The 27904-nt window shown below is 33.8% G+C and overlaps 2 protein-coding genes across 7 annotated transcripts in view; one reads left to right on the top strand and one right to left on the bottom strand.

Annotated features, from left to right (window-relative positions):
• The window catches only part of stj (voltage-dependent calcium channel subunit straightjacket), a 44356-nt gene extending 35607 nt beyond the window's left edge, over nucleotides 1-8749 (top strand). For 2 of the 6 annotated variants that reach the window (XM_085946815.1, XM_085946811.1), the window contains 5 exons: nucleotides 604-621; nucleotides 4385-4527; nucleotides 5715-5791; nucleotides 6928-7129; nucleotides 8480-8749. In XM_085946815.1, the coding sequence (XP_085802941.1) occupies nucleotides 604-621; nucleotides 4385-4527; nucleotides 5715-5791; nucleotides 6928-7129; nucleotides 8480-8602 (563 nt within the window). In that variant the 3' untranslated portion in view covers nucleotides 8603-8749. The remainder of the gene's footprint in view (nucleotides 1-603; nucleotides 622-4384; nucleotides 4528-5714; nucleotides 5792-6927; nucleotides 7130-8479) is intronic. The other 4 variants (XM_085946816.1, XM_085946813.1, XM_085946812.1 and 1 more) reach the window with 3 other exon arrangements.
• Nucleotides 8750-10955: 2206 nt separating this feature from the next.
• Nucleotides 10956-16404, bottom strand: mRF1 (mitochondrial translation release factor 1). The gene is made up of 3 exons (XM_085946818.1): nucleotides 15512-16404; nucleotides 14451-14705; nucleotides 10956-11742 (listed from the first exon to the last, which is right to left on the bottom strand). Exons 1-3 carry the CDS (start codon nucleotides 16250-16252, stop codon nucleotides 11521-11523), a joined length of 1218 nt encoding a protein of 405 aa, XP_085802944.1. The 5' UTR covers nucleotides 16253-16404; the 3' UTR covers nucleotides 10956-11520.
• Nucleotides 16405-27904: the final 11500 nt, after the last annotated feature.

The raw sequence follows: 27904 nt of genomic DNA, 5'->3' as shown, positions 1-27904 counted from the left end.
TATAATCGATAACTATCATTGAAAAAATAAATATGCTGTAATTCTCCTCTATAACGATTTACCATACGCATATTATAATTATATATAGTAGATTAATGTTCTCTTGATTGTTTTGTTTATCCTCCCTCATAGAATGCATTTGTTGTAATACTGTTTATAGATTTATCATATTTATACGGCGAGTGAATAATGAAGTCTAAATGAAATGTTTGGATTTTATATATTCTTGCGCTGTAAAAATCCTATAAATAATTTGAAAAAAAAACTAACCTTTGCCTACATTTCGAGTTATATTTAGTATTGTGGTTTTGATGATTTGTTAATTTGATTTCACCGTTCAAAGACAACGTAACAATGATAAGCATAAAAATTATTCTTACGGATGTCATTTGTACATTATGTTTATGCATGCGGTTCTATTTTTACACCTGTTAACATAGAAATGATTTCCTTATTAAATAAACTTAGCTTCCCTAATGGAGTTTTTGTGGAAATCTTATTAGCTAACCTACTCTTGTTCGAATGTGCATTTGTCAAACATTAAACAATATGATAAACATAGAAATGTCCCGTTTTGAACGCAACCCCTGTTTCGATTTTCAGAAGTCATTTCCCCGACTGGTAAGTTTACCGAGCGGCTTTAGTAGAGTGATGTGTGCTGTGGTATTTCACTTTGAATAGTTTTATTTATTTCCATTCTTGAATTTTATACATACAACATAATGTACATTGCTGATTATATCTGAGAATGCTTTTTCATTTAATTACAATGTCGAAGGGCTGTTTCGATTTTAAATAATGATTGTCACTGCATTTTGTTTAACCTTTTTATTCATCCAAACTCCTGTACACATCGACAACAGCTACTGAATGATTACAAGACTGTAAAGTGGGTGTTCTTCTGAAATACCTCACTGTACCTATATACAAATTCTCTGTCCAATTTTTTGTTGATGGTCAAGCCAATATTTTAATGGGTATTCACTATTATAATACGGAGTCTTTCAGTTCCTACATAATATTATTGCCTTTTTTATTAATGCATTTTTTTAAAAGTTATATACACAGTTTTATCCTTCAAATTGTTAGAATAATATCTATGTTCACGATATCAAGTTTGTATCCTGTAAAATAATTGTTTTTTTTTACACTTGAAAAGAATATTATGACTCTATTTACAACTGGATGAATATTATATCATTATTTGCTAACATAAATATATATTTTATTTCAACACACTGTGGCTGAAGTAGTGAACTTTTAATATTCTCACAAAAGTTACCACAGATTAGCTAAGTGGTCTTTGTATAGGAATTTTTTTTTTCCTTTCTGCTACTTGCTGATGGTTTACGTTGGCTTTTAAACAACATTTAAAAAAAATACAGTTTATATTCCCATACCTAATTATTTTTTTTATATATAATTTAATAGTTTGTTTTAGACAGTTATTTTTTAAATATTTTGTAGATCTCAACACACACTTGTAGTAATAATTATTAGCTTTCACCCGCCTTGTACAATTTCATAGTTTACTGAATGAACATAATAGAATTCCTTTAGTTTAGATTTACCCACAATTTTAGTCCAGCGACATAGGTCTATAAAACAATGTGCACTTTTGTATGAAAGCTTTAAATTTGGGATGGCCATTTTTAAGATATTGAACAAATTTACCCATGAGCCCCTAAATTCCAAGATGGCGATGAAAAATTTCAATTTTTTATATGACCATCTGATTTGATTGAAGCAGCTCAATATATTAAAAATGACCCATATAATGGTCTATTTATCATAACAAAGTTGATGCTTTTATACAAAATTACACAATTTGTTGGATTTTCTGAGATATGCTGCAGGACTATATTACAATATAATATACGTAATATCATTTGAAAATTATATTGTCCAAAAGTACATAATATGCATTGCATTTTGTTGTTATTCCATCTGACTATATTCGATCCGACTTTTGGTGGTAATTAGCTGGAATAAGCATGCTGTCCTGCTCTGACATTTCCCTTGTAATACGTGGTATCTGATATTAACATTGGTCAGAATGATGTAACATTTTACAAGCGTCAGTGGCATTTTAATAATTTTAACACTATATATTTGATTTGTACTGTTCTTGGGCTGTGTTCCAATAATGCCAATCAATTAAGAAAAATAAACAAGTAATCAATAAGCGGTGATGTGAATTGAGAGTTAAACTGTTTGACTTATTTATGGATGTTACATACGTCAAAGATACCTAGATACAATGTTACATAAGTCAAAAGACAGGAACAGCATGTCGGATTTAACCACCTGACTTCTTACATCGGATATATTATAACATACATAATGATTTATTCCATACCAATGCAAGTTTTATGTACTTACACTGAATCGATAATTTTGAAGAACCACAATACTATTACAGGAGACCAGATAATTAAGGTAAATTACCATTTTCGCACATAAATGGAAGATACGGATCTCCACAAAGTGGAGTTTATTTCAAAATTTCATTATTACGGCCGCTAGCCATTTGTACAGTAGATACATACCTAAATTTAATAGGTTTGTTTGTAATGATGTATCTGATGCTTTTCATTCACACATCGAAAAAAAAAGCTAATAAATGCAAATTCTCTTAAATGCAAAATATGATTTTGATATTGAGAAAAAAAATCATTATTTTTTAGTTATAAAAGATATTCGGTTAGTTATATTATTATTATGATTACTAAGAACAATCATACTTAGGTATCTATAATAGTATTTATTTACCTACCTATAGGTACATATTAATTTGTCCTAAATCCCATTTTTAGTTTCTAGTCCCCCAGTTAGTATGTAGTAATACTGCATTTTTATGAATTAAAAACTATTGGACTTATTTTTAATAAGCCTCTCATATTTTTTTATAAATTAGAAGTATCGTGTGCGTCGATAATTTTCTTTTTTAACTATTTTTATTACCTACTAGATCTATTTTATGCAAAATTATCTTAATTTTTTATGCATTTTTATATGATTATGGGTTCGATGTTAGACAGCTTATTTTATGTTAAATTTATTAATATAATTTTATGTAGTTCAATATTAGTAACTCAATAGTAGGGAGGAACCTACCTACCCAAAACCAACATAAATATTTATTTATATTTTTTATAAAATATGTACTTATCTACAATGAGCTTGTTGATAAACCAAATGCTAAATTGTTTTCAATTAGTTCAAAAATACTTTCATATTCGTCACCAATAAATACTTGGTTTACTACTGGCTGACCCTAAGTGTCTCTTCATTTCAATTTTGATTATTTTATAATATGTAGTTAACACTAACGACATGGAACAACTACAAGAACACATATAGTTTTCTTTCATAATTTTGTAGAGAATCAAGTTATTTTATATTAATAAGCAATATATTATGTAGCGATATCGAGTATGTCTTTTCAGACTACTTATTAAAATTGTATTTGAGATTCTGGATAGAAGAAGGGCCTAAGTTTTTGATTCTTTTTTTGTTGTATCACCAAAAATCAGGTCCACCAAAATACCCGAAAAATATTTGTTTACTTCTTTATTAAAAAAATATTTGAAATTCTAACTATGAAATGAAATGAATCTTTTCTATAAATCTACGTATGATAGGCTATATTTAATGTATATATATATATAATAATATTCCCGTTAATGCATCGGTTTTATAAAAAAATATTGAGCATTCTCTTGGTCTTAATATAATGGGTCAGTGTCCTGACATAATAGTGGTAAAAAATGTTTCTATAAAAGTACAAGTTTTTGTATGGCAAAGGCCTAGAAATATACATTTAAAAAGGAATATATTCTCATTAATTGTCGTGCAATTTTACTTTGTGAAATATTTACGTGCCTGGCCAGTTCCATTGATACAAATCGCTTCACGTTACAATATATAATTTTGTAATTTAGATATTATATTTTTTAATCGGAACCTAGGATATATAAAAGATATGAAATAATTTTTATTAAGTATAAGTATGTCTTTTTATGGTAATATGGTGGGAGGGTTGCGGATTGCTTGGCTATTATAAAAGAGGGCTACTGGGAACCAGTGATATGATACTTACATAAAAAAAGCAGTACCAAAATATTTAAACACATTTTTCTCAAAACTATATTTTGGGACTTATGCCCCTCTGCTACCCAGTACTTTTATTGAAAGAAAGAATTTTGACTAGGTACACTTATGTAGGAATAAAAAAACCAATAAAAAAAATTATTTCCGCATAGTGTGCAATTTTTAGTTGATGTATGTGCTTAAATTAAGAGGTTGGAAAAGAAACTGGTCGATTGACTTATTTTTTATAATGACTGACGGTACTGTAAAATGTGTTTATTTGATGTTCCAGTAGTATATCAAACCTATGAGAGCGAAACGGAGGCACTGGATAAAGAAGACACGTCGAAAATTCCACCATTCAAAGCAAAGGAGAGAGAGTATGAAAATGTGGTTCGAATCAACCGCACCCGGCCCACACCGTGCGATCAAGAGGTGCATATCCATCTTAAATCCTAATTAGAAATTTAACAATGAGCACCAAAATATTTGGTTGGATGCCAAACAAACAAGGGCTGGCTTTGATTTGAATGGTATTACGCATTTATAAACAATGTACCTATTTAAGATACAGTAATAATTGGTTTAGGTGGGCTGAAATTAAGATGACTGTACTGTCGGATGCTCGATCACAATGGAAACAGTTTTTGGAGTGGGTCAAGACCTGCCATGACTTTCAGTGGCAGCAATAATGATGATAATAATTGGTTTTTTGCCTTGTATTTTCTTGGAATGTCTCCAATCGGTGCAATGGGGTTGATTCAAAACTCTCTCAACATAATAATATGATCAATTGCATGATCAATTTTTCATATTTGAATTATAACTAGCAGACTCTGTTCATAATAAGCTTTAATGTCTTTTGATCTTTTAATGCAGTGTTTTCTATTATTTGGTAGCCGACAGACCAGCACCAGTTCAAGGCAGAAGTCCTGACAATCTCAAAAGATGAACAGTCGCTTCTAATATAATTTCACACAACTTTATCACTATTAATAAAAATAAAATGAGTGCACTCTCAAGTTTTAAAAATCATCCCAAAAACTAAAAAAATACCTAGCTGTGCTTTATGTTTTGTTAATACCCCTTTTACACGTGTATGGATTTACTGCTGAGAGCACGTATTATCGCGGCCATAACAAGAAAATGCACGTGTAACTATGTATTATCGTACAAGTTGCAAGATGCGTGTATGTATTAAAAAAGTTCAGAAGAACATATGCTGTAGAACGATAGTGGCGAACCTGCCAGAAGAAATACGAACTGTGCCGCACAGAATATTTTGATGTCTACCGATTATCTATGAACTTGTCCAACCTGTATGAATCTCAAATAGCACCATTTGATGACAATATAGCGTCTCGCTTACGCTTGAAGAATGAGATTGGAGAGACAGTCAGCACTTTTACGTGTAAACAGTAATTATTATTGCAATAGTTTAAAATACACACTATTGGTGCAAGTAAATCCATGCACGTGTACAAGCGCTATATAATGCTATGTTGATGAGTACAGCAGACAAATTTTTATTGCTCTGATTATGAATTGGAAATTGTAATGTATTCTCCACTGCTTTGAGAATAAAATTATAACTCATATATATTGAAATTTATTTATTTTAGGTGTGGCTTTATCAACTACAGCAGTATCCTGATAAAGATAGAGCTCCGTATAAGAATCCGGCTAATGGATGCGAAAGGTCTCATTCTCATATCTATTTTGCATTTCATTCATACACCATTAATTATGTATACCTACGTATATATATATGGATTATGAATCTTATTAATCACTATTATAATAAAAAACAATAATATTGCGCATTGATCACTTTGTTTCACTACAAGTATTGTTTAATAATACGGATTGTAATGTCTCCTATATAATTATTAATAATTGGAGTTTACAACCAATTTAATTGGTGTACAATAGATTCTTCTTTATATCTATTCCTGAATAATACAATAGTGATAATGGAAACAAGAAATGTAGAAAAACGTGGAAAACACATTGGTTTTTGGTATATACTTAACTGTCGGTGGTAGTCAATTTTTCATGAACCATAGTTAATGCTTGGATATAATATTACATCAAAGGCTATGTTAAAATAATATATCTTTCCATCCCAGCAAAAAGATAAAATATTTTGTATGCCACAAGCGTATTTACGCGTTCTATATGCAAGGCCGGCCATAAAAAATGAGCGTGTATACACGCTGTACTTTATACTTACTATACTAGCGCCCCGCTCCGGTCTGTTGTTTTAAATAAATTAATGTATTGTGCACAATATACTGCCATCTCTTGTAATAATGGTGACATTCTTATACAAGTCTTTATGATATACTTTTAATATATTTCTAAATAATGATGTTATTAAGGTTTTATTTTTTCATAGAAATTCGTGGCCCAGCGGGTACCACTATTCTAATACCTCCCGGCATTTAAAGGGTCATTATTTAATGATGCCATTTTTTAATAATCTACCTAAAATAAGTTTTACCTGGGATTGATGTTTCCTCTAAGTTGTGTGAAAGCTTTTTAACAGAGCACGCTCGAGAAGTCGGTTGCTGCATGTAGCTCAACCAAAATGAAAACAGAAAAATAAATTTGGGAATTGAAAAATAAATATGTATTATTTTTCATTTTTAAAATTATATGTACACTTGAATGAATAACTATGAATATCTGGAAAGTTAAATGCTTGTATATACATACATAGTATAGTATCGACTCTATGTTAATATCAATCCTGGTTTTTTTCATGTCATTCTATATTGTGTAAAGACATAAATCCACAGATATCAAGATGTATGTTATTTATTATTTGTTCAGAGCGTACGTGGTACAAGCCGTGCCGGGAAGTAATCTAGTGCTAGTCGTGGTGGACGCTCTGTGTCCCCAAGACGAACTAGCTCCGCCTCTCCGGCCGATCGCTGCCCCCGTCGAAAGCAACGCATCACTCCCCTGCGAGAGAGCCATCAGACCTTTGTTGCCCAGGCGGAGATTGCAGCCGTGCATCAGACATCATCCAAACGTATGTATTAGATTTATACTCTTCATATGATACAAAAAGAAGAATGAGTAAATATAGTGGCATTCCTGTTATTCACTGGAGCGCTTTTTTACAATTGAGGCGTCTAATTTCAAAAAGCGATAAGTCCACATTTGGTCAAAATCGCGAAAAAAATATGCACGTATTCTTTGTATAATTTAACACAATATGTATTGATCTATAAATTCCAAAACGCGACATAACCCTACGAAAAAAAACATTTTAAGTCTCAATTTATTACAAAAAGCGCCAAGTCCGTTTTTCTTATTATTTAAAGCTTGGTTGATTTCGCGCGTGTTTGTGTCAACCAATAAGGGAACGTTCAATATTGAAAAGGGCGTCTCCCATGCTGTAGCATCTGATAAACTTATGACAGTGCCACGGAAATATGTGCCTTATGCGGGATAAAATAAAAAGTGAAGTACAAGTAGCGCTAAGTCCAATTTTATTTTGCCTATATTTATTACATTTAAGAGTTTATCGGCTGAAACAAATTGCCATTTGGTTCTAATTTCGACATAGAATACAACGGGAAAAAAAATCTCACATTAAAACAAATAATTGAAGGTAGAAACATAAAAACGTTGTTTCCCGAAAATATTGAATTGTGGACTTGTCACTTTTTGTAATTAGACGCCTCAATTATTATGTAATAGTATTGCAGAATATATGTATTATTATGTTACATATAATAACTGTACAGTAAATTAAATACTGGCTTTCCAAAAAGGTATAGTTCCGCATTGACCACTAAACAACAAAAAACTGATGACACAAAACTGTGAGGCATAGAATATTATTCCTTGAATTTTGACAAATTATGTTGCATAAAGAATTATTATTTTATCAAAAAAAACTCATGAATGAGATTGATTCTTACGTATCAACAGTCAATACATATGACAATATTTGTATGTAGCCGTTAAATTCATATCTCAACTTCTCAAGAGCTTTTAAAAATTTTATTATATCTGATGCAATTTAGTATAATATGTATACTGATTTAATATAGCCATATATGTATATGTGTAATACTTTTAAAATTAATATACATGTAGGTAATAACAATTATAATGTATTTTGTGGCAAAGTCAGAAGTTAGCCATGTGGTCAGTGGATCGACGTGTGAATTCTGTATAGATGTTCATAACATATGAATATTTAATATTCTAAAGCACTCAACCTCACTACACCACTGAATATAATACGTACACGTATGCGTTTTTATATATAGTGATACACATCAAAACAGATCTTGATGCTTGTTTAAAAGTTATAATTTTTGTAACTATGTAGATATGTATAATGTTTATTTGAAATTTATTTTTACAGGAGAGCGAAATTGTGCTATGCGGACGTGCCAACCCCGTGACCACATCATGGGGAATTATTTCTATTTTACTTCCATTGGCTTCGGTTTTCATCACCACACTCATACAAACTGCCAGATATTAGGACATAGCCATGATTATTTGATGACTGTGCAAAGCACATTTCAAAAGGCCTTAGTCCGAGTTTTCTGAAGGATTTTTTAAACGTTTTTATTTAATAACGATTAAATATGTCATATTATTCTTGCGGTATCCAGTCGAGTAATAAAAAAAAATATTTAACTAAACGAAAAGCCCTTAATCTTATAGGAAATTGATAATTAAATGTTTTCATTAATTAAATATTTATAAATAATTATTAATCTTTATCAAAAGAGTACTGCATTAAAATAAATGATAACATTTCACTAAACTAAGTACCTAAACATTCCTTTTCATATTTATAGAAAATATTGTATAAAATTGAAAATTAGTTAAAATTTTATTGAGAATTCGTAATTCTTAAAAATTATTTATAAAAAAATTATTCTCATGATTTTTTTGTAAAGCAAAGGAAAGATGATATCTGCATTGTTTAATGATATAAAATTGTTTTATTACTTTTATCTTATTGGCTGTAAGTTCCACCATAAGTCCTTGGCGGCGCAGTTAATATTAAATCTGTTAACTGTGGAAAGAGGCCAATTAGTGTAAAATTTATTTTAACACAAAGTAAGAGAAAATATCAAAAAATAAGGCTCATCCAATTGATTAATTAAATATTCTGGTAAAGATTTTTTTTCTCTGTGTTTTAATTATTACGACATAAATTTTGTTTTGGATGCAGTTTTGTATATGGATCCTCTGAAATAGATAGTTTAATAAATTGTATATAGCAGATAGTATGGTCGATTGTTCAATATATACATACAAACCTACATTAAATTTGTATTATTCCTTCGGTTGGGAAGGAATTGTCTTTATAGTTATTAAGATTGACCATATGGCTTTGAGCTGTAAGTGATATACGCTGCTGTAAATATTTTAACTTACTTATTATACTAATTAAACGCTTAGAAGTTTTTTAAGTGAAATTTATATACATAAATATTATTGTAATGAATATGATCGATTCACAGTTTTATTAATCGTTATAAACATGTCTAACATATTTGCTGATTCCATCAAGCTGCATGTTATAAAAAAATCTCGATAAGTAGCATTTAAAATTTACTACGTACATTATGAGTTTTATGTGTTCAAAATATTATTCAATCAATCTAATAAATATTTAAAATATATTTCTATAGTTGAGTCGTTCAAAAATATCAGAGAATAAAAAAAAACTATTTGAGTAAATAAATAATTAATACATTTATAAAATGTCTAAAATATGATAAAATACGTCGAGCACTATTTAAGTTATCGTAAAACACTTTCAACTGATGGAAGATCTATGACATATTGTAGGTATAGCAGTGATGGTAAAGTTTTTCGATGAGTTTAGTTCTCTTTATAACTAAAGATACTAGAGGATACGGAGAGTGTAATTGTTTTTAAGTGACTCAATTATAATTCCAGATTATTCCTGCTAATCATTAAGCATTCTAGATTTTGCATTGATTAAAGTATTTATACTGTATCTAAAACTATCATTCAAAGTTAGGTGTTTATAAATATACATTATGTAAATTTTGTAATTTTAACAAAGTGAGATAATAGCAAAACTCATTGCTTAATTATTAATCGCAACATTCCATCCAGTCCAATCCAAATGTTATCGAAGTATTATTGAAGTCTACAAACTAATAATATTTATGTGTTTGTGATAATCTGTAATTTATGTTTAAATGTTGCCAAAAGTATCTGTTTATTAACGGTTTCGTTTTAATAGTCTATTATTAATACCCGTTAAAACTGGTGGCTTCTCAGTCAGAGCATCTTAAATTTTTTATGAATAAAATATAAATTCAATGCCTGTAATATTCTACGATTACTTGAAATATTGGAAACCTTTACTATGATATTGCTTCTATAATATTCAGTTTACATACAAAATTATAATAATAAAATGCTTGGTTCGCAGACAATTATTAACTATAGACAATATATTTTAATTCCAAATTTTCTAACCCAATTTTTAGTTTCATCATGGTTCTTGTGTTAATAAATTTTCTTTAATATCGCAGTAAGTAGGTATGTAATAGTTCTTTGGAATTATGCAGTCATTTGTCTGGGTATGAAAATTCCACCACACTCCCATGTCGATACATTAATTTAAAATTAATCTTATCTACGCATCAATCAAATAAATATGATAAAATTCCAAGATTGGTTTCCAGTATGAGATTTAAATACCCAAAATATGCAATGATAGTTGTTACTTATTGCCTGTTTTTTTCCTAGTCGGGCCAGGTACTGAAATGTGTGCTTATGTATTTATGAATGTAAATGCAATTTATCAATAGGAAACTAATTAAATTTACAAATCTCTTTTTGTATGATTTATTAAAGATATATTTCTAACATGAATTTTTTAAGTTTGATAAATATTTATTGATCATATTGTTTATTCCACAAAAATAGCGTTTACTAGAGAAGGATTATTTGATTGTATAAAACAAATTGTAAATGTTCAGATATTTGATTCTTTAAAAAAATATATAGTTCATCACAGTACTGTGTAAAAATATTGGTCTTGATTATGACAGTATAATATTATTATATATTATGTTTTTGTAAAATGTTTAAAAATGGTTTTGTACAGTCTGTGTGCCTTTCTATGTTAAATAAATAAATATTCTATTGAATAAATCATATTGTTTTATTTAATATCATATCACTGAATTGCTATAAAAACCTACATAATATTATATTATACTATATACACATCAAGTATTATCCATTTTAAATTAATCGATGGTAAGGTTAGCACGGTTAATACAAACATAAGGTTCAAGGATTTGTTGTTAACATTGCAATGAGTATCATAGATTATTTTGCCACGACGTTTCATTACATGGTTACAACAATTCCACTGAGACCATTAGAAGCAAGAATGTATTACTTCTTTTCAGTTTTCAATGCTTCAATATCTAGTAATAAATCACGTCTATGAAACGTATGGTGGAGCCGATTAATGAGATTATCAAGAGCTGCTCCTCCTTCTAAAACTGGCTTGAGTCCATGCACCGTTCCTTCTGCAGCTCCTATTCTATGATCAGTGATTCTATCTTGATTATAGTTATACGTACGAATTTTTTCATTTCTTAAACTGCTGCCAACCTGAAAATTTTAATTGTACAAAATTTAATTTACTTTAATTGTACATACACCCGATCCTCTTTTTGCACGGGGGATACGTTCCAAAGACTACCGTACAAAACAAAACCGTGTAAAAAAAGATAAGGTGCCCATACAAAAATGGTAGATTGGTTCCATTACTTAAAATCAACTGAAAATATGAAATTCTTGAACCCAAAACTAAATCGAATTTATTTATTATTTATACATAAAAATACAAAATTTTCGATTTAAATTGAACTTAGCATAGAGAATATATTCATTCAGTGTCGCTACTTGATAATAAACGTGCCCGTTTACTGCTGTTTTTCGCTGGCGAAAAATCACTCTCATCACAAATATTTAATGACGCTGACGCCGCTGCACGCGTGGAGCGACTCGTATCGAACCCAAACTGTCTGAAATGACTGACTAGTGGCATCATGTATGTCCGTATATATGTCTGGGCGGCATCCGGTGACAAAATATGTATGCACCAGTGGTGTGCGGTCTATTGCAACTAATTACAAAAGCAAAAAAATCAGTGTAAATAAAAAATAATCGGTACTTTATTAAACTGTGTTATTTCGAAAATTTTCGTGCAAAAAGAGGATCAGGTGTATTTAATCTGTATGCAATATAACCATAAGATACAACGGAAGATAGCCCTTTGCACCTCTGATCAGTGTGTAATCAGTTTGAATCTTTTTAGTCAGGGTAAAATTAGCTTTCGACAGTCCGCACCGCCCCTCCCTCTGGACGATACTGGGAGCATACGGGATCCCTCCCAAGATCATTGCCATCATCAAAAGCCTGCACGAGAATAGCGAATGCTGTGTCAGAATTGGAGACACTGTCACGGAATGGTTCGGGGTCACGACCGGAGTCAGACAGGGTTGTGTCCTTGCACCGTTTCTCTTCATCATTCTCTTTGACTTCATACTACGGAAGTCAATACCACCCGACCGAGGCATACCTGTTACCCCCACGGTGAAGCTATGCGACCTAGAATACGCCGATGACGCTGTCCTATTCGACAACTCAATCGAGGGCATTCAAGAGACAATCGACAGGTTGCATACCAACTCCTCTCGCGTTGGTTTGAAAATCAACGTGAAGAAAACCAATGTCTTGTGTAATAGCACCTGTCCTGATCCAGATTTCCCTCTGATTAGCGACGGACAAAACATCGAGAGCGTCGACAGCTTCAAGTACCTGGGGGTACACATCACGGGAGATGGCATTTTGCAGAAAGAGCTCGCTATCCGAATGGAAATGGCTGGAGCAACATTCAACTCGATGCGGAATGTCTGGGACTCACGATTGTACTCGGTCAAAACCAAATGCCGCCTATTCGACGCTTGCATTCTGACGGTGCTGCTTTACGGTAGCGAATCATGGCACCTTACGAAGGCTCAGAGCAACTGTATACTGAGCTTCGAAAACAGATGTTTGCGACAAATACTGGGTGTGCGGTGGTATGACTTTAGGAGCAACGAGGAGATAAGAGAACGCACCAAGCAGCCTCTCATCACGCTGAAAGTGAAGAGGCGACGTTGGACCTGGCTCGGCCACGTGCTGCGGATGCCAGAAGAGAACTTCAACCTGGCTTGCCTGTTCTTCAAGCCGACCGGATTCCGGCGTCCTGGAAGGCTGCTAAATACAATCTACAGAGTGTATACGGCGGAGCTACGGGATGCTGGTTTGACCTGGAACGAAGCAAGAAGACTGGCGAGCGACAGGGATTCTTGGAGGCGCCGCGTGGTGTCCATATGCTCCAGTTAAGGGGCGGATATGGCAAAAGAAGAAAAAAGAAGAAAATTAACTTTTTGTTTTAATTCATACATTAATATGATGTATTTGTATCTGTGGCATTGGCATAGGGTGTTGAGGGAAAGGCTAATAATAGATTCTCATAAAAATGCTACTAGAAACCTCCATGCTGTCTTGTAGTGTAAATAGTCTTTTACCTTTACAGCTGTGCCAATATTTCATTGGCGGTTCATTCAGTAACAAGTGAGGTGATACAATTATTTTCAAAATAGTTCATATTATTATCATGCAGCACATATGAAGCGCCTAGTCTCAAATCCCTCTAAAACGGTTTTTGAAAAATTTTGGGTTAGATATGTATTTAGATGGATATTTTTGTTACCTATATAATAACTTTAAAAAATGCCAAAAACCGTCAATCAAAATTAGGGTAAATTTCGAAACCAGCCAAAACGGTTGGGTGTGCTTTTCAAATACCCCTAAAATGGATAAGCCAAAATACTCTTTAGAATGTACGAATTAAATAATAAATACATACATAAAGTTCACAGATTTAATAGATATAAGTTTTTCTCATTTTTCTCAAAACTACCTAAAATTGTTTTAGGGGGTTTTGAAACTAGGCGCTTCATATCATCCCACTCACGATATACATCCATTTAGCTAAGCCAGAAGGGTGTTAGTAACAATTTGTAACTTTACAGAAGGTGATTTGAAAAATTATTTTATTGGTTTCGTCAGATGCTTGGTGCAAGTGCAATACATCAAATGAACCACTTTTGAAAATGTTTAGGAGAGACAAAAACAGAAATTCTATACCCTAGAACGTCGTTTAATATGAATCTGCCGATAAAAAAACTCATTGTCTTTATAACATCCCTATTGCCCTTTTCACAACACCCTTGATTTAGTTATACAAAATGATAAGCAGCCAAGACCTGTGATTTCCTTTCAGCTCGTTCTTGTTGAGTCATTTTTTCCTGCCGCTGTTCGTAAAGCAGTGCTCTGAGGCGAGCGAGGGCGAATCTCTTATTTTTTAACTGCTCCCTCTCCGTCTGACACTCGACTGCCAGTCCAGTGGGGATGTGAACGACACGAACTGCACTATCCGTTGTGTTTACATGTTGTCCACCGGCTCCTGTCGCTCGCTTTGTCTCAATTTTGATGTCTCGATCTGGTATCACCACTTCTGCCTTAAAAATTGTTGAAATTTTATAACACCATAAAAATGTAAATATGTGTCAATTGAATCATATAAAAATAGGGTTATTTAAAAAACACAATTCTTTAATTATTCAATTGAAAAAGTTGGATTGTTCAAATAACCCAGTTTATCACTCGGGTTCAGATATACTTCCAATATTTAAGGCTATACCTCAGCTTTGGCATGGTCTAAAAAGATCGTGACTAGGCGATGTGCGGATTGCGGGTCGCGGGTGCAAATGACGGAAGCCGAACGAAATATAATTTGTCATAAAAGTTCAACATGCCTCCTTTTTATGTTATGTTTATTATTATATTCGTAATAATAATAGTATATTCATTGACATGTTTTCTTTTTTAAGTACATACGTAAAGTTTTTTTAGTCATCTTTACACGATTTAAGAATATTTTCATCCGACGCCATGACAAAACGAATCGACGTGCAGACGCCTCGACTATCGCTCTCCGAATGACAACGCGGTCGTAATTTTGTTCTACATACAGTTGAAAATTATTTGCCGTTTCACTTATGTACGCTCTTAATGTGTTAAGCAAGTGAATAACATTCATCTCTCCTTAAAAAATGATCTGGTATATGTAACCTGTCGAGGAGTGAGATGCCACTAAATCATACTTACGTAATTTTAGATTTATGATTTAATTTAGATATGGATTAATTAAATTTAAAAAACTAACACCATCTACAATTTGTATTTTAAGTTAAATTAATAGTCCAAAAGTCATTCTTTGTCAGTGGTAACTTTATAATGATTAATAATGTAATCTGGTACATACCTCATTTGGCTGTAGGAGTACAGCAACACTAACGGTACTGGTGTGCAAACGTCCACCCTTTTCTGTTGCCGGTATTCTCTGAACTCGATGAACGCCTGCTTCTGTTCTTAAGATCTCATAAGCGCCTTCACCCGACAACAATATCACTGCTTTTCTTATCCCTCCCATGTCTGTCATATCGAGCTGGCTTACTTCACAGTTCCACTGTTTGAAATTGGAATATCCAACATACATTTCAAATATCTCCCGAGCAAACAACATTGCCTCCTGACCACCAACACCCGCTGATATTTCAACAATAGAATCGGACACACCGAACTTCATATTCTTCGAAAGTAGTACATCTCTTAGCCTGTCATCTACTGCGTTTAATGCATTTTTATAAATGTCTTTCTCTTCCTTCATCAATTCCAACATATCCTGATCTTTGCTATCTGTAGTATTCAATTCATCCAGATTCTTTAGGTTATCTAACACGCATACACGTTCTTCTAACACCTTTACTATTGGAAGTAGTTCTTTCATTCTGTTATATTCATTTCTGCTAAGTGGAGCTTTAGTGTGTAGTGTCCAATATTCATTATTTATATATTCTAAATATTTTGTCACAGCACTATTCGATAGATCGATTACAGGTGCTGATGAAATTAACCTATTTGAAGAATATTTGTCCAAAACTTTGAATAGGCGATGGCAATAAGTTTTATTAACGATATTACGCAATGAAAACATTTTCAACATGGCAAATCAGTATACATGTAATATAAATTTATAGAACCATAAAAACATCTGACATAATATCAATGTTATTATTATTCTTCGATTATATTTCTACAAACTTTTGACAGATATGTCAACTAGATCTATTCTCTATGTGAACTTTTCTTGACAGCGAGTAATTGTCTGTGGTTAACAGTGTTACCACATAATAATATGACAAAAATACCATAATAATTATAAAAATATCAAACCGTGAAACGGAGGACTGTGTTAATTTTTAAAAGAAAAATATCATTTTGATAACAATCATAATAACAATAACTAAATAAATAATAATTGTTTTATCTTTACCAACAAGAAAAGTTTGGAAAACCGTGCTTTAGAGTGTGGATAATTATGCAGCTTATGTACCTACCTAACTTAATTATACTTACTAATCTAATAGCAAATAAAAAACATAATGAATTAGTTATTTACTTTACTAAGAATGCAATCTAATTAAAAAGATAAAATGAATATGTGACCTAATAATAATATAATTACCTTTTTTAATTGGATCTAAGATAATTTTATTTGGACTGGGCCGCTTCACTAAGAGGTTTCTTCAGTGACGTCCCGTGGGTGTAGGAAGATCTTGTGTTGCATAGGGGTGTCACATTATAAAGGGCGGCGACTGAAGGAACGAATACGAGTATTATAACTTTTGAGAACAGTTGTGATTTTCCACGAGGCAGACGATGCTGTCGATTCATTAGAAAGTAATGACAATTATTTAGTTTTAAAAATAATCAAAGCAATAAATATCCTGACGACTCAAATATTGTTGTATTCTAATATTTTTAATACCCGTTGTACCTACAGCATAATTATTGTAATGGCAATTTATCGCATAGGCAAAGTTTTCACAAGAGTGCCTCCAAACCGCCAGTGCAAATTAGCACTGTTTGAGAGCGAAATGCTATAATTTTATTATTATCGCTTAATGGTGTGGTGTGTAAGTCAACGTAGGGATTTATGATTAAGATATCCGGAAATAAAATACATAAGTAAATAAAAGTTGAAAAAATATTTTATTGCCATCAAAAAATCAACAAACTTGTGACGTCATGTTTTACCTTAAAATAAAATACTATTATTAATAATAAATTATAATACAAGGCGACCTGAAACGATCGATATGTAGGTACTTAATGTCCATAAAACTCTCTTCTTGGTCGTGCACTCATGGCTGAGGATCGTGACCACATTGAAATTTCGCCATCCTTTGAGCGACCAAGACTTTCCATCCTTCTCGATCTTCCGCTTCTCTCAGGGCAGAATGGATGGCGCCCCCAGTCAGCTCTTTCATTTGGTCGCTCCATCGCGCAGACGCTCTTCCCCTGCTTCGCCTTCCCTGGAGGCTACCCAAAACTACCAGTCTCTCCAAGATGTCTGGTCCGCGCCTGACAATATGTCCAAAAAACTGCAGAATTCTTCTCAGACATATCGTCGAAAGCCGTTCCTTTATACTCAGTCTCTGGATGATTGACTGGTTCGTCCTGTGCTCCGTCCAAGAAATGCGAAGCATTCGGCGCCAATACCACATCTCAAAGGCGTCAATTGCCTTCCGTTCCCTTCAGGGTCCACGACTCGACTCCGTATAGAAATATCGAGAACACTAATGTTTGCACAAGCATCATTTTTGTGGCAATCGAAATTCCCCGATCCTTCCATATAGTGGTAAGGCGTATCATCGCATTTTTTGCAATGTGTGTGCGTCTTCTTATTTCCGCTTCGCATCCGCCCTTTCTACTGATGGTCGATCCAAGATATACAAACTCGTCGACTGTTTCGAGGTTTTGGAGTGTACTTGGTGTTGGTAGAAGGTTGGCCCGATCAACAACCATTAACTTGGTCTTATTCCTATTAATAAGGAGGCCGTATTTGCGACTCTCTTCCTCTACCCGGTGTAGCAGCTCTTTGAGTTCTCTTTCATCAGCAGGGATTAGTGTGGTATCATCTGCAAATCTTAAGTTGTTTATTTTCTGGCCACCAATTGTTATTCCGCCTTGCCAATGATCTAGGGCTCTTCGCATTATATGCTCTTCATATATACCTGTTGAATAACTGGGGAGATGAAACACATCCCTGAAGAACTCCCTTCTCGCACTATTTACTCTTACTGTTGTGTGGCTATTGTTATATAAGTTTTTGATGAGACCGGTAAGTTGTGATGGAACTCCCATTTCCAGAAGTACCTTCCACATACAGGTCCATCTTACGCAGTCGAATGCCTTCTGATAGTCAATAAAGCATAACATCATAGGGGTATTAAACTCTCTGCATTTTTCAATTAATTGTCTGATGTTCAGAATTTGCTCTCGAGTTCCCTTGCCCATAACAAAACCTGCTTGTTCCTTGGGTATTTGTCGGTCGATGAAATGCTTCAGACGTCTGCTGATTATATGTAATAAGATCTTGCTTGCATGTGGAATAAGTGAGATTGTTCGATAGTTTTCACATTTACGTGAGGAACCTTTTTTGTGCAGGGGGATCAAAATTGACTCTGTCCAGTCCTTGGGCCATACACCACTTTTCCAGATCATGTTGCATAATTGATGTATGATTCTTTTTCCGTCATCATTGACCTTTTTTAAGGCTTCTGCAGATATGCCATCGCCACCTGGTGACTTGTGGGTTTTTAGTCCCTTTATCGCCTCTATCACTTCACTAAAAAGTATTTCAGGTTCTTGCTCGTCGATACGTACGTCAACCACCTCACCATCCTCTTTTGTATCTCTGTATAGGGCTTCATAATATGTTTTCCACCTTGCCGTGACCCTATCCAACTCCATAAGTAGTAGTGTGCCGTCCTCTTCCTCGATCATTTTCTTGAAATCTCCTGTGATTTCTTTCACTTTTTGGAAAAGATCGCGAGTTTCTACTCTGACAGCATGGGTTTCGATGTCTTCACACTTATTTCTGAGGAAAAGATTTTTGTCCCACCGTCGACATCGACACCATCGACATCGTCGCTGAACAACTCTGTTTTGTTCAGAGTACCTTGCATGTTGTATACTTGAATTAAGTCCCTTATTTCTAAGATCGGCTCTTGTTTGTATGGCCTCCCATGCTTCATCAGATATCCAGATCTTGCGACGTTTTAGATGTTCCTTACTGTTATTGGGTTTCTGGACTTCCTCCATCGCGCATAAGGTGGCTTCCTTCAACTTATTCCATGTTGTTTCGAGATTGTCGCTGTGGTCTACGTATAGTGATGCCATTTTACGATTCACCTAGTATCGTTAAATATAAACGGTCAAGTATTCTCACATCGTTTAGTCTTTTTCAACTTTAGTCTCATATTGGCGACAAGAAGTTGGTGATCGCTACCGCAGTCTGCACCTGGGTAGGTTTGTACATTAAACACTGATGACCGCCATCTTTTATTTATTGTTATGAAATCAATCTGGTTTTTATAGCGATCACCAGGTGAGATCCATGTATGTAATCTCCTAGGGTGATGTTGGAACCATGTATTCATGATTGCAAGATCTTGCTCTACGCGGAACTGCAAAAAATCTTCCTCTCTTGCGTTGCGATTGCCATGTCCAAATTTACCGATAAACTCTCTGAGATGATTGTCGTTCATGGTATTACCGACTTTGGCGTTCATATCGCCTTGAACAACGGTGATCTCTCTTTTGGGTATTTCTTAGATTGTGCTTCTTAGCTCCTTGAAAAATTCTTCGTTATTCTCGTCTGTTGATGCAGCTGTAGGCGCATATACTTGTATAATGTTCAGCAAACATGGCTGGGCGTTGAAATTTATTGTTATTATCCTGTCACTGATCGAATTGTATCCAATGACACTATCTCGGAGAGTTCGTGGTACAATAAAAGCTACTCCGTTTCGACTTTCGTATTGTCCTGAACAATATACCATGTTGCCAAGTTCAGTGTCCGGATCCTTTTCAATGTGTTTCGCTTAAACCCATTATATTTACGTTGTATCTCTGCATCTGTTTTTCGATGATTGCGAGCTTTTCGGGGTGTTGTACAAGTCCCCTTACGTTCCATGTACCTATTTTCTTTGGGATTTTCGTGACCGATTAATGAGTATCTGATTTCCCACACGTTACCTGATAAATCACATCCGTGTGCCCAGTAACCAATTTCACACCACGCGGCCCGGACCCTGCGTGGCGCCGGGTGTCAGCCGGATCGCCTGACGTACTGTTACGATTTTGATGTTGCATTTCATATGGTTTTCGTGGGATTTAAATGTGGTGGTTTCCCGTTGCCTTCCACATCGCAATATTGAAACCGTTCATAATGTTTTCATTATCGCCTTCAAGTGTCTGCTCTAAGGCAATTCCAATTCCCTTGATCACCACCCTTAGTCAGTACTGAAGAAATTGCTGCCTTCCTCCAGTGGATCCCTCTTAGTATGGCTCCTCATCATAGACCTGTCTGGCTTGGGAGACCCTTCCGGTAGTTAGACTACTGCCAGCATAGCCCTACGAATCCTCGGAACGCGCAAGCCTCCTCACCACGACAAGGTGAGATCCATACGAGGAGGATCCATGAAACAGGCTTGTTTTTTTTAGACTTAGTTCATTTTCTGAAGATTAGATTGCCGCTCTTAAAATCATGCCGCCTGGGTGTTTCGCACCCCTTAACACACCCGATTGACGGGCCGCTGTATGTATTGATTTCAGCGCTTGTATTCTACTTTAGCACTTTCTCGAATGAATGAGATTTTGTTCGCTAGCGACAATGGTAACATATTTTTAATTGTGTATTATCTTGTCAGTATGTACCTACCTACCTACTCTGCTGTTTGATTGGTATTTGTTTGACAATTTATTTTTCAACTGATCATACAATCATTAGGTATAGAGCGACTTTTAATGTGATTTTATATTATAATTTTATTGGTTCCATATATACAGTAAAAACAAAACAATGATTCGGTTGGTCGATGGTGTGCGATGTTTAGCCATACTAGTGGTACTAATTACCTGGCAGTCGATGTGCTCGTAGCGCTGACAACGGTATACGTATTCGTACGCATACAATTCACGAACCGAATCATTGTTTTGTTTTTACTATACCTTCCTATTATATTATTATCTACCCCGAATTTACATAGGTACCATGATAAGTATTGTATGAATATGAATAGGTTTAGGAGTTTTTATTCAATTCCGTGTGAAAATAAAATAAAAATAAATAGTTACCAATGCTCCATTTGGCATTTAAACAATCGAGTCGAATGTCACACATTTTAGTGTGAGTAATTGATATTCCTTGTTGAGAATGTACGAATATATGTTTTTCTTTTTATTTTTTAAAACGTCCCTACAATCAAAACTCAAAAGCAACTGCACGTCATTGACCTACCTGCCTACCTACCTAACTGAGACGCCAGTGCAAATAAAAACATTACAATTCGTTGAAGTTGTAAACGTAATGATTACTACAGTAAATATGCAGGAATGATCACATTTGATTAACTTATGAACACTCTTAAGTAGTTTATTCAAAGTGTTATCTTTTTTATTATTATTAATAACAGGATTTGGTAGGTACACCCAGACAAGGCATAGAGTGCTTGTGCAAATATTGTATCTTGTTCTTTGTCAGATTTCCATAAGTGAATAGGTAGGTACTTATAAATATTTATCATATCATTTCTATGAAAATTTATAACGTTGTCATTTTTTTTATAATAGGTGTATATTTTTTGTAGTTTATAAAACTGGGGTGTAACAAGGTGTTTTAGTGCCTGGGAGAGTATTGAAAACGCGCCCCTTACGTAATACAAAACTTGTAGATATGTATGCAGACTCGTGCCTATAGTATATAAAAATCCAAATATCTGTTATTTATAATCTACTACCTATCTGGAGTCCTTATAAAGTTTCCTACGAGCTTATTTTAGAGCGCGTCCTTATTTTAAAACATACTTATAACTATTTTTCTTTTAATAGTTCGTCAATTGATTACTTTCTGACTGCTTTTCTACAAGGCATTCTCATTTTTCACTCTCTTGAATCTCGTAAGTTAATTCTGCTCTTGCAAACATTTTTGCCTGCTATCAAGAGGGATGTTTTCCAATCCTGGCGTCCTAAAGAATTTAAATTTATATGCGCCTGTCTGGTCGCAGCCATTACCTATTCTGGGTCAGAACTGTTTCCTCGGCACCATTAGCGAGGGGTGCAAGGCTAGTAAATGCGCTCCCTAAAGACAGACATTTTCATTGATGTAGTACTTTGCATTTTGTTTTTGATACTTTATTTTATTTTTATTATAAAAATTATTCATGTTTTTATTATTATTATTATTATTATTATTTTCTTCTTATTCTCTCTTGTGAGAGTAATATTTTTTGTTATAATGTAAATCTGTGTTGTAAAAGTCCTGAATTTCGATTTGTTATGTCCACAATGACAATGTTTTGTTTTTTTTAATAGATAACAATATTATTTAAACCCGTGTTTAGTTACTAATGAAATATTAAATATCTTTGTGTTTTAAAAGTGTATTGAATAAAAATTCAAGAATCCTTGATTTTTTCGTTTGTATAAAAAGCATAGATTGTGTCATATTACATGAACATCACCATGTTCAATCCTAAGATGATTATATAGGTATCCACAGCGTAGGTAGAAGTTGTATTTACATTTTCCAAACGCATTGAAAAAGAACATGTGAATTTTCCAGACCCGGGATTTTAACTGGGACCGACATTGTAAGCCCACACGTTATTACTCGGCCATCGTCGGCGTCTTGCTGATAAATGAAAAACTGTGAATTTTCATCATATCCAGACAATGGTGCCACGTAATCAGTAAACAATAATCAAAAACATTTTTTATATAAGTATAATAAGCACCAAGGGTATTGAATCTGTGTCGCAATCATTTTGTTCGTTCTATCCATAATTTCGCCATTGCATGGTGAAATTTCACTATTTTCGTTTTCTACTCTTAAAAATATCTGCAATTTGGTAATACTGCACTTTTCTGAATAAAATATTAGGATCTATAAACTTAGCATTTATAATTACGAACAGTGTTGCTAGCATCAATATGCTATAGAAGGGGTCGATAGGGACCGCAGAAAAAAAATGGCAGATTTTCACAAAATAACAAAATGGCTACGTATACTATCAAATTCCCATCTCCAAGATATCGATGATTTGACTAAACAAGATTTCGACTGACATATATTTTTTTACTGACTGAAAAAACTACACGACAAGGTACTGTGTTGTTTAAATGTGCGGGTTTCGAAAAAATATTTTATAATGCTACGTAGGGTAAGGTTGCTATGATTGGACCACTTAACTTTGTGATGGTGTAACTCATCAAATATTATTGATAAAATAAAACAAATTGTTCATTTCAATGTATTATTTACTTTATTATGTATACATTTAGCATCAATCCAATAAAATTAACCATTTTCGAGATTTAACAGGAAAACCAAATTTTTGTTTGTTGCCGTCTTTGGACCACATACTCCTTGATTGGACCACTAAGTTTCCATCATTGGACTTTGAAAAAATAATAATAATTTACACACGTGGTCCAATCAAGGTGCTTTATAATAATATTTTATAAAAATGAACCAAAAGCATTCTCCGATTCTTCATGGGCTATCACAAATTCATAGTCAGCAAATACATCTTTATTCAGAGGATAAATGCATGTCTTCAGAAAGCCATTTGCAGCCGTACCGACAGAAGCAGCCTAGAATAGGCTTTTCCAAAGAGCATAGATACTTGAAATGTCGTCACACATCTCCCAGGGTTTTGACGAAGCCATTTTTCGGTTTCATCTATGTAATAACTACTCAGCGGCTTAAAAAATGACACATCAGTTTGTGGAATGTATGTGCTGGAAGTCAAAGCATTACTATACCATGTCTCTTTGCATATCTATTGCATCCACGTTTTTGGTGTGGCTTGTGTGACCGTCCAGCATAAGCAAAACTTTTTTTCTGGATATGGTTTTACATTCTTCACAAAATGTTGCATCCATAGAAAAAATATTTCTTTATTAATATAGCCACTGTCTGGGTTGAAAGTAAATATTGAACCAGGTGGTGCTCCATCTTTCAATTCATCTTTTGTTCTCTTCCGTTTAAATATGATAAGTGGGGGAACGAATAGGCTAGCAGCATTGGCACAACATACAGCTATGGTCGTTGTGCCACGTTCTCTACTAGTGATTGCTTCAACTTGGTGCTTACCCTTCAATGCCAAAAATTTTCTAGGTTTTCTCTGCAAGTTGGAGAGACCCGTTTCATTAATGTTGAATACACGCCGAGCATCGTTAATGTCATGCATATCCATAGATGTCTGAAGTTTATCAAAAAAATCTTTAATTGTAGCTTGATTAAATCCGGTAGCTCTGTTGAATGAAGTAGCTCTCGGTTGTCGTAGGCTCAAGTTTGGACGCCGCTTCATAAACCCGTAATACCATTTCTTTCCTGCAATTTGCTTTTCTTTATTAAATCTATTCTTTATATTATTTTGCGCAGCAAATTGAAATGCCAATCGCCTGACATCTACTGGAGTGATACCATACAAAGAACTTTCAAGCTCGAGAATGTGTTCGCAAAGCTCTGTCTCTAATAATTCTAATGGTAGATCACCTTCGGAACCAACCATCCGAATTTCTTTTTTGGCTTTTTGATTGCTTCCATCTAGTCTTCGTTTCAGTGTCGCTTTTGGAACTCCAAACATTCGACTTGCCTTGTTCAAACCTACTTCTTTTTTCCTTAATGCCTGTAATGCCAATGACATGCTGGGCTCATTCCAGGTATAGTATTACCTCTCTTTGCCATTATGGAATGCAAATAGAATATAATGTGAAAAATGTTATAAAATCGTTCCCATGATTGGACCGGTCCAATGGTAGAGGTTATCCACGGTCCAATGATAGCAACTACGGGTGCTGTCACAAAAACAAGTTTCACAAAAAAACCAAAGTATTAGCGTAACAACTACTATCATAGTTGCAAATAGTAATAAATTACCTAACATAATTGATGTAAGTACAACCAAATATAGTAAATAGAATCATACTTACATTCGTTTTAGTTTACTTGATTGTTATATTTTATGCACGATGAATACACCAACGAACGTGACTCATTTACCACATCCAAGATGAGACTGAAACAAGAGAGGCACAGAAGAGGCATGGAAAGCTTGCTTTGTGAGGTCACTGATGGTTTCTAACGTCTTTTATTTCTGATATACCTACGTGGTCCAATGAAAGCACTGGTCCAATGATCGCAACCTTCCCCTAAGTAGGTACTGAAATACTTCGCGGTTCCAAGTAAAAACCTGTTGTAGTCAGCTCCCCTAGTTTGAGAAGCATTGGCCTAATGTCTGTCACTTTTGATATTATCACCCTTATTATGACCCTATCTTAAATTTAATATTTGAAGCTTTTTGAGTTAGATACCTATGTATTTAGATGAATTTTTTTATTAGATACGTTAAAGTTCCCACCACCACCCGTCATATATGCACAGCCGTGGATATGCACAGCCGCTTTCCATGACGCTTTAAACGTGTCTGAAAGACTATATGATGACCAAAGATTGAACTTTAAAAAACGCCAAAAACCGTCAATACGTATAATCAAAAATTAGGGTAAATTTCAAAACCCGCTATAATAGTTAGGTGTGATTTTCAAATACGTACACTTAAAATGAATAAGCCAAAATACTCTCTAGAATGTACGAATTAAATAATAAATACATACACAAAGACCACAGATTAATAGATAAGAGTTTTACTCATTTTTTTTAAACTACCTAAAATCGATTTTCTCAATTTTCTCAGAACTACTTAAAATCGTTTTTGGGACTTTTCATTAATTAAAATCTGCTCGCATTTATTTATTGTCATTTTTCTGAAAAAACGTTTCATTGACCAGTAATTCTAAAAATGTATTAGTTACTTGTTTTTGGCACATTCAACGACACTTCATTTCCGCGTATTTTTATTAATACTCTCCTGTGGGTCTATTCAATTGCAAGCCCACTTATTATTTTATCAGATTTTTTTTTTTTTACGATTTCAAACTCTGTTGACAGTGTTGTCATTAGAACAAGTAAACTTTTTAAGCAATGGTGTTGCCTATGGACAATGTGAACAACGACCATTCAGTAATTTTAAAATTTGAAAAGGTATGCACTACAATATAATATATTATTATTATGTAAATTGCATCAAAAATATTTTAATATAGGTACTTATACCTCCCTATCTATCTATAAGATCTATCTTATGCCAAATTATGTATACTGATTAGATTTAGTGCCTACCTACCTACAGCGTAGGTATATGAAAGATTATAATCTATACCTATCGTTTTTTAGCTGTTGTTATACCAACTAAAACAGCAAAAACCAAAATCAAATATGGTAACAGTGCGGCAAACGGACACCCTAGTGGGTTTTTATGATATATTTAATTCAAACAAAATGATGGATCAAATTATTTTACTTCATTCAGTAGCTCAATCATTAGTTCATAGAATCCAGACGAAAAAACGTGAAAAAATTAAAAACCTCCTAGGAAAATTAAGGAAAAACTACACTAAGGTCAAAGTATCCGTGTGACCAGCAGGTGTGGGGCAAATGGACATATTGTACGAAATGTATGAAAAAATTATGAACTTTCACTCAAGAATTTTCACAAATAAAATAAGGATCGTCACCCTTAATATCGCAATAATAAAATTTTGAAACCATTTTATGCATATAGCGCATTGAATCTCTATTCCTCACCCGGCTTAATATTTGCATTTCGTGGCATAAGAAATAATCGGAATATTGTTTTTTTTCACAGCTTCTATAGCTTCTATCCTATTTTCGTCACTCCAGTTACATTTATCCGTTGTTCTAAGTCGGTTTCTTACTATTACTATATCAGAAAATAATTGAAAATAGTAACCCCCAAGCAACGTGTCCGCATTCCCCGTATAATAAAAACAAAAATAGTCGGAAATTAACCTGTAAGATGTCGCCATAAGCACCAAAGTGTGTGACAGAATGCTGAAATAACGTGTTTACATTGAATATCATGTAAAAACTCTATAATGTGTAAATGTGTTACCATAAAATGTTGGTTGCATAATATGGTATAGGTACAACAGAAATATTATAACACCATCTTTCCACATACCTATTCTGTGCACCTCATGCAAAATTTGAAATTTTGAAAAATAAGAATACACAGGGATTGCAATGGATTTAACAGATTTATTCATAATTTACACCGCAAAACGTCCGCACGTCAGACCCAAGCAAAAAAAATGATTAAAATGTGTGTTGAACAGCTGACGATCACATTTTTTTGCTTAACTCCTGTCCGTTTGATGCACTCTTACTCTAATACCAAAAATAAGCCCGCTTGCTAATTTTGCGATATATGCCAGGTCTACAGCAAACCTAATTCTGGCTCTGCTTTATTGGACATACGACTGTAGGATATCAAATTTGTTTGCACGTAGCGAGTAGGGGTTACTTGTCACTTAGCTATTTCTTGGAATCTGTGGGTCTATTCTATGCTTATCGACCGCTAAAGTGATAAAGTGAAAAATATTATCAAACTTAGGGTAGGTTTGTATCAAAATATTAGCACTTATTGTAACAATTACACGA

This window comes from Rhyacophila brunnea, unplaced genomic scaffold (assembly GCF_057557595.1).
Source record: "Rhyacophila brunnea isolate RB1 unplaced genomic scaffold, BYU_Rbru_1.0 scaffold_2, whole genome shotgun sequence".
Classification (NCBI taxonomy): domain Eukaryota; kingdom Metazoa; phylum Arthropoda; class Insecta; order Trichoptera; family Rhyacophilidae; genus Rhyacophila; species Rhyacophila brunnea.
Note: the sequence above shows the minus strand (reverse complement) of the source record. Positions and strands in the feature narration are given on the sequence as shown.